The sequence below is a fragment of the Rhincodon typus genome, unplaced genomic scaffold (assembly GCF_021869965.1).
Source record: "Rhincodon typus isolate 14 unplaced genomic scaffold, sRhiTyp1.1 hic_rhity00009479, whole genome shotgun sequence".
Lineage (NCBI taxonomy): Eukaryota > Metazoa > Chordata > Chondrichthyes > Orectolobiformes > Rhincodontidae > Rhincodon > Rhincodon typus.
Genome location: NW_025975117.1, coordinates 1 through 8,110, shown reverse-complemented (window position 1 = coordinate 8,110; position 8,110 = coordinate 1). Strand labels below are relative to the sequence as shown.

General features: G+C 52.2%; 1 protein-coding gene across 1 annotated transcript; it reads left to right on the top strand.

Annotated features, from left to right (window-relative positions):
• Positions 1 to 183: 183 nt before the first annotated feature.
• LOC125482374 lies at positions 184 to 7,932 on the top strand (the record flags this gene model as incomplete). The annotated part of the gene is made up of 4 exons (XM_048594445.1): positions 184 to 276; positions 1,810 to 2,078; positions 4,234 to 4,367; positions 7,764 to 7,932. Coding segments are annotated over 4 exons (665 nt in total), but the record flags the coding sequence as incomplete, so codon positions are not given.
• Positions 7,933 to 8,110: the final 178 nt, after the last annotated feature.

Here is an 8,110-nt window from a genome sequence, read left to right as displayed (position 1 = left end):
TGAGGAACTCATCAGCCATGATTGAATGGTGGAACAGACTCGATGGGCTGAATGGCCTAATGTCTGCTCCTATGCCATGTGGTCATAACTCTGAACGGGGCAGGGAATGCAGTGGGATTGTAAAAGTGGGACTGAAATGTCTCACACTCAGCTGCTGTACTGATTGCTGTTCCCACTCTGCAGGCCAGAGTGTTGTGAATTTCCTGTACGATTTCGTTCAGCCATTCCAAGGCCCCCACCCTGGTTTCACGCTGTTGCCTGGACGTCCTATGGCAGGTAAACAATTGCACCATCTTTCATTCTTCAGAATGAACTCCCTCCCCGTTCCCTCCTCCTAAACTTTAGAGTGAGGTATCTGACTCCAGCATCGAGTGGTGTCCCAATCTGCTCTCCACGCCCAGTCTCAATTATCACCTGAAAAGCTTCTCTCTGCTGCTTTCCTCAATGTCTATCTTTGCCAGCTGGACCCAGCATTTGTTACCCCATCCTTTTAGTTGCCCCCCTTGAGAAGGTGGGGCTGAGCTGCCTCCATGAACCGCTGCAGTCCATGTGCTGTAGGGTAGACCCACAATGCCCCTGAGGGAGGGAATTCCCGGATTCTGACCCAGCGACACTGAAGGAACGGCGATATATTTCCCAAGTCAGGATGGGGAGGGGCTCGGAGGGGAACTTGCACGGGGTGGTGTTCCCATGTATCTGCTGCCCCTTGTCCTTCTGGATGGAAGTGGCCGTGGGTTTGGAAGGTGCTGCCTGAGGATCTTTGGTGAGTTTCTGCAGTGCATCTTGTAGATGGTACACACTGCTGTGACTGAGCGTCGGTGGGGGAGGGAGTGTGTTGTTTGTGGATGTAGGCCCAATCAAGGGGGGGCTGCTTTGTCCTGGATGGGGGCAGCTCCAATAACACTTGACATCTACTCTACACTAGCCTGTCCAATGAGCATCGTTACTGAGCGCCAACCTCCTGCTGTCTCCCCCATTCCAGGTTCAATTTGCAATCCCAACACCCTCTTGAAATCACCCGTAGGGGAAGGATAGGCTAGTCTCTCAGTACAGCTACCAATCCTTCCTTCATTCATTCATGCGATGAGGGTGTCGCTGGCTAGGCAGCATTTATTACCCCATCCCTAATTGCCCAGAGGGCAGTTAAGAGTCAACCACATTGCTGTGGGTCTGGAGTCACATATAGGCCAGACCAGGTAAGGATATGTGGTTTCCTTCCCTAAAGGACATTAGTGAACCAGATGGGTTTTTCCGACAATCGGCGATGGATTCACGGTCATCACTCGACTCTTAATTCCAGATACTTATCGAATTCAAATTCCACCACCTGCCATGGCGGGATTCGAACCCAGGTCCCCAGAACATTACCTGGGTCTCTGGGCTAACAATGCAGCGATAATACCACTAGGCCATCGCCTCCTTAGGGAGCAGGGGTTTGGGAATGGAGCAGCAGGGTGGGCGGGGGGAAATCCCTGACCAGTCGTTGGGTTGAAGGGTGACTTCGGGGGAAGGGGTTGGTGGATGAGGCGGGGGGGGGCGGGGGGTGGGGGGGTGTGGTGTTGATGGTGGGTTGATGGCGTTACTGCTTCCACAGTAACAGTTTGGAATTCTTGCTTGGGTCCTGATGAGGGAGAGAGAGAGAGAGGAGCTGGAGCCTCAACCTGATGGTCAGCGAGGGGTCAACTGCGCAACGCGAGGCGGGGGGGGGGGGGGGGGGGCAGTGAGGATTTGGGGGAGCAGGCAGGGGGCGGTAATGGGGTCACGGGAGGTCACAGGAGGTCCATGACCTTGCGATGCCTTGCCCTGCAGGTAAAGAGAGTGTGATGTCTGTCACAGTGCCAGGCTTGGCTCAGTACCCTGGCCTTGGGATCCAGGAGGTGGCTCTGGTCAGCACTTGGGGTGAAGTCCTACTGAAGGAGCCTTTGGGGAACGAGAGCAGCGATGGCTCCTACCTGGTGAAATTCCCAACACTGCCAGGCAGCACCTTCCATGTCCAACTGAATGGGCATCGCGAGAACAACTTGGTCTTCAAACGCCAATCGCCAACCCTTACCACAGTCACCAACACCGTGGTGAAGGTAAACTTACAGCCAATCACCAGGGACAGGGACAGCACGGGGTTAGACACAGAGTAAAGCTCCCTCTACACTGTCCCCCCATCAAACACTCCCAGGACAGGGGCAGCACAGGGTTAGATACACAGAGTAAAGCTCCCTCTACACTGTCCCCCTATTAAACATTCCCAGGGACAGGGACAGCACGGGGTTAGATACAGAGTGAACCTGACACATTGAAATCCTGTGCTAACTGATGGGAAGTGTTCCTGGGCTCGGGTTACTTAATGGAATGGATCCACCTTTACCTCTGCTTAGGCTCAGGTCTGTCTAATCCATGATTGGATGATACACCGACAGAAGAGGCAACCGTCTCGCACAGAAATTAGTCTCCTGTTGCAGTCAATACAGTTCAACATTGTTTGCCAGGCATCATTACTGAGGACTCTGGGCCACTGTGCAGACTGTATCTGTTCCCTATTAAGGCTGATGTTTGACAAGGTTTCTGGCCAAAGACTTCTTGACACTGTGAGCTTGGACAGAGTTTGAAGCAAGTTCAAGATTACAAACTTAGTATCTGCTCTGATTCTATCCCTGAATCTCTTCCCTTTCCCCCCCACCTCCCTGCCCCCCATTTCTATCCCAATCCCCACGCAATGGTTCTATCCCCCAATCTCCTCCCTTCACCCCCAACTCCCTGCCCCCCATTTCAATCCCAATCCCCATCCAATGCCACTCCCTGATGCTCCAATTGAACCTGCCCCCCGCCCCCAACATTTCCAGGCAGTATATCCCACCCCCTAACCACTCGCTGGGGGGAGAGGGGGAAACATGGTGTTTACTCTCACATCCCCCTCGCTCCGTTTGCAAGTCACTTTAAATCTTCTCCCCTCTCTCGCTATTGTTCCTTTTCCCAGCGGGAGCAGCTTCTCCCGATCGACTCTGTCCAGCCCCCGCCCCACCGATTGAATCTCCCTGTCCCTCAGCCTTCTCCTCTCCAAGGGGGAACCGTCCCCAACTGCTTCAATCTGTCCTCAGCACGGAGCTTTCTCATCCTTGGAACCATTCTTGTAAATCACTCCCACACTCTCTCTCTCTCTCTAACACATTCCCATCTTCCCTATAATGTGGGGCCCACAACTGGACACAATACTCCAGCTGAGGAATAACAAGGCTCTTATACAAGTTCACCATCCAAACCTCGCACAACAAAGACCATCTCTCCATGTACCTCCAACATTGCCTTGTCCAGTTGTTTTACTCTCTCTCACTCTGTCTCACTGACTCTCACATTCTTTCACACTCTCTCTCACTCTGTCTCACTCTCACTCACTTTCACTCACTCTCACACTCTCTCTCACATTCTCTCACACTCCCTGTCTCACTCTCTCACTCTCACACTCTCACTCTCTCTCACTTACTTTCTCTGTGTCACTCTCATTCTCTCTCTCACATACTTTCCCTCACACTTACTCTCTCACTGTGACTCACTTTCAATCACTTGCACACTCTCTGATATCTCTGTCTCAGTCTCTCCCTCTCTCACTCTCCAATTCTCTCTCTCTCTCACTCACTCTCTCACTGTCACTCTCTTACTCTCACTCATGCTCACTCCCTCTCATTCTCACACGCTCTTTCTCTGTCTCTCTCTCTACTCACTCTCTCACTCTTACTCTCACACTCTTTCTCACTTACTTTCTCTCTCATTCTTGTTCTCACTCACTTTCTCTGTCTCACTCTCATTCTCTCTCCCACGCTCACTCACACTCATTCTCTCCATTTCACTCTTTCTCTCCCTCGCAGACTCCCTCACACTCACTCTCTCACTCTCTCTCTCTCTCTCACTCTCTCACTCTCTGTCTCACACACTTTAGCCGAATCCAGCTGATCTCTGATAGCTCCATGTCTGCCCCCACTTGGACGGCAGTGATCGTATCCGATTCTCGGTTTTGGTGGGAGGGGTGGTGGTGGGAGGGGTGTGGGGGCTGGGGTGTTGGTGGGGGTGGGGAGTGTAGATGGGAAAGAGACACACTTGGACGATGCCATTTTCCATCTCTGCAAGAGCGAGTGGGATGTGGTTCCAGGGTATGAGGGACAGAGTTGGATGATCAGATGCTATCCCACTGAGGGACTGAATGGTCTGCTCCTATTGCCGATGTTTCTCTGCTTCGTGCTGTAGGTCAGTGCTGAGCCGTCTGTCAAGGTCGGATCCCGTGGGAATATCTCGTTCACCATCTCGAACACTGGAGCTCTGGTCAGCTATACCATCTATGTCATAGACAACCACAATCTGATTCAGTTCGCTCCCCAGAGGTGAGGGGCAATAGTGGGATCGCTGTGCAGTTATAGGCCAGCTGTGGGGAGGGCAGAGGCAAACCCACTGAGGGACCGGGGGGCACAGCAGTCTGCTCAGGGACCTCGGGTTAGTGAACAGGCAAAGGAACACAGATCCAGTGACACAAATTTCAAAATAACGTGGGAAGGTGTGAGATTGGGCACAGAGGATCAGAAAGCAGCGAATTATTTAAATAGAGAGAGTATGTGTGTGAGAGTGTGTGTGTGTGTGTGAGTGTGTGTGTGTGTGTGTGAGTGTGTGAGTGTGTGAGAGAGAGAGTGTGTGTGAGAGTGTGTGTGTGTGTGTGTGTGTGTGAGAGAGAGTGTGTGTGAGAGAGAATGTGAAAGAGAGAGTGCGTGTGTGAGAGAGAGTGTGTGTGTGTGTGTGTGAGAGAGAGAGTGTGAAAGAGAGAGTGTGTGTGAGAGAGAGAGTGTGAAAGAGAGAGTGTGTGTGTGTGAGAGTGTGTGAGAGAGAGAGTGTGTGTGTGAGAGAAAGAGTGCGTGTGTGAGAGAGTGTGTGTGTGAGAAAGAGAGAGTGTGGGAGAGTGTGTGAGAGAGAGTGTGTGCGTGTGAGAGAGAGAGTGTCTGTGTGAGAGAGCGTGTGTGTGAGAGAATGTGCATGTGTGTGAGAGAGAGGTGTGAGAGAGTGCACGAGAGAGATTGTGTGTGAGAGAGAGACTGAGATTGAGAGAGAATGTGAGTATGAGAGCGAGAAAGTGAAAATGTGAAAAGACAGTGAGGCAGAATGTGTAAGAAAGAGAGTGTGTGAGAGAGAGTGATGGAGAAACTACAAGACAGAGTGAGAGAGAGTGTGAGGGAGATTGGGAGGGAATGAGTGAGAGAGGGAGTGCAGGAGTGAAAGACAGTGTGTGTGTGTGTGTGAGAGAGAGAAAGTGAGAGAGACTGTGTGAGAGAGAATGTGTGTTATAGAGAGACAGAGCATGAGTGCGAGATAGAGTGATAGACTGATAGAAATTGTGTGAGAAAGACTGAGAGAAACAGTTTGAGAGAGGGAGTAAAATTGAGAGAGAGTGTGTGTGTGTGTCAGATTGTGTGAGAGAGTGAGAGAGAGTGATTGTGACAGAAGATATATGAGAGAGGGGGAGAGTGTGTGAGAGAGAGACAGAGAGTGTGTGTGAGAGAGGGCTGGTGTGTATGTGAGAGAATGGGAGAGTGTGGGTGTGAGACAGGGGGAGAGTGTGTGTGAGAGAGAGGGGGTGGTGTGTATGTGAGAGAGTGGGAGAGTGTGGGTGTGAGAGAGGGGAAGAGTGTGTGAGAGAGAGGTGGAGAGTGTGTGTGAGAGAGAAGGAAAGTGTGTGAGAGAGAGATGGAGAGTGTATGTGAGAGAGGGAGAGTGTGTGTGAGAGAGTTTGTGAGAGAGAGAGGGGGAGAGTATGTGAGAGAGGGGGAGAATGTGTGTGAGAGAGAGATGGAGAGTGTGTGTGAAAGAGAGAGGGAGAGTGTGTGTGAGAGAGAGGGAGAGTGTGTGTGAGAGAGAGGGAGAGTGTGTGTGAGGGAGAGGGGGAGTGTGTGTGAGAGAGAGGGAGAGAGTGTGTGAGAGAGAAGGGGAGTGTGCGTGAGAGAGAGGGAGAGTGTGTGTGAGGGAGAGAGGGAGAGAGTGAGAGAGAATGAGAGTGAGAAAGAGAAATTGTGTTTGAGAGCGAGTGTGAGAAAGAGTGAGAGAGTGTGAGAAAGACCAAAAGATTGTGAGAGATCGCATGGGAGAGATTGTGTGAGACAGTGAGAGAGAGAGTGCAAGAGCAAATGACAGTGAGACGGAGTGTGTTAGAAAGGGGGAGAGTGGGGGGTCAATCAGGTATAAAAATGGGGAAGTCTTGTATGGGGCAGTGGGGAGAGGGCTCCTGGAGCGCGCTGCCTGGTTTCAATCCCCTACCTTAAGGGGGGACAGAGCAGGCATCTGAGGCTGTTTAGAAATGGTTCTCTCGGCAGTGGGGTTGGGGGTGGTGGTACTGGGGGGAGGGCAGTGTTTGGGGGGGAGGGAGCAGCGAGGGACCTGGATCGTTCGGAGTTTTGGAGAATGAGACGGTGATCTGAAGCTGCCCCCAAAGCTCTGTGCATAATGCACAGGAAGATCCCACAGACAGTCATACGGTTGTACAGCACAGAAACAGACCCTTCGGCCCAACCCCTCCATGCTAACCAGATATCCTAAATTAATCTAGTCCCATTTGCCAGCATTTGGCCCATATCCCTCTAAACCCTTCCTATCCATGTACCCATCCAGATGCCTTTTAAATGTTGTAATTGTACCAGCCTCCACCACTTCCTCTGGCAGCTCATTCCATACACTCACCACCCTCTGTGTGAAAAAGTTACCCCTCAGGTCCCTTTTAAATCTTCCCCCTCTCACCTTAAACCTATGCCCCTCTAGTTTTGGACTCCCCTACCCTGGGGAAAAGACCTTGTCTATTTACCCTATCCATGCCCCTCATGATTTTATAAACCTCTATAAGGTCACCCCTCAGCCTCCGACGCTCCAGGGAAAATAGCCCCAGCCAATTCAGCCTCTCCCTGTAACTCAAACCCTTCAGTCTCAGTAACGTCCCTCCGAGTGCCCCCTCCCTCAGACTCACACAGATAGCCCCTCATTGAGGCCACTCTGAAATCAGACCTAGCCCTCACCAGACTGTCATGTGACAATGTTATTTCAATCCACCCCTCTCCAAAACACTGGCAATGATCACATAGACACTCCCGGAACAGGAGGAGGGCACTCTGCCCATTGAGTCCTGTGCTAGTTTTCCGAAAGATTCCCTCCAATCGGCCAGACGTTCCCTCTTACTCGCTCCCCACAGTCTCTGCAAATAGTCCCCCGCCCAGCATTTCCCCGAGTCGCGGCCCCCCCACCCAACTTTGGACCTTCTCCCTTTCAGGTGCCGCCTCAGATTACAGCAACAACTTGCTGCGTCGCTGAACAAATTCTCCTGCCCTCCCCACCTCCTCTGGGTCTTTTTGAGATTCTCCTGAATCTGTGTCCCTCTGGGTGACTGACCCCTCCTGCCCGTTTGGAGATAGCCTCTCCCTCATTGACTCAGTCAAAACCTACTCCCTCACCCACCCACCCAGCCTGGGCATTTTGAACAGCCGGATGCAATCTCCCCCTTAACCTTCGCTGCTCCGAGAGAGAGGGGTGGGGTGGTCCCAGCTCCTCCTAGCTTCTCCCCACATGGACCGAGACTAGCAGCCCTTACCCAGGGAACATACTGGAAAATCCACTTGGCTTTGCTGTCCTACCGTAAGGTTGGGCCAACTGGACTGGGGAGGATACTTGGAGTTAGGAGCTGGGTGGTAGTTTATAAAGAGTTCCGTGCGCACAATGCTCCTTCTCTCTCTCTCTGCCCTTCTCTTGTTCAGAATGTTCCTGGACAGGAATGAGTCGATGGAAGGTACTGCAGTAATCTCGGTCCCAGAGGGAACAGAGCTGGGCACAGTAATAACACTGACAGTGGGGGCAATGTCAGACAATGACCTTGCTTACAATATTCAGGAGGTGACTGTCGTTAGTCAGGTACGAAGGGATTAGACACGTGATCAGGCACGGGGTCTCCCTGTCTACACTGTCGGAGGGTCAGTGCTGAGGGAGTGGGCACTGTCGGAGGGTCAGCGCTGAGGGAGTGGGCACTGTCGGAGGGTCAGCGCTGAGGGAGTGGGCACTGTCGGAGGGTCAGTGCTGAGGGAGCGGGCACTGTCAGAGGGTCAGT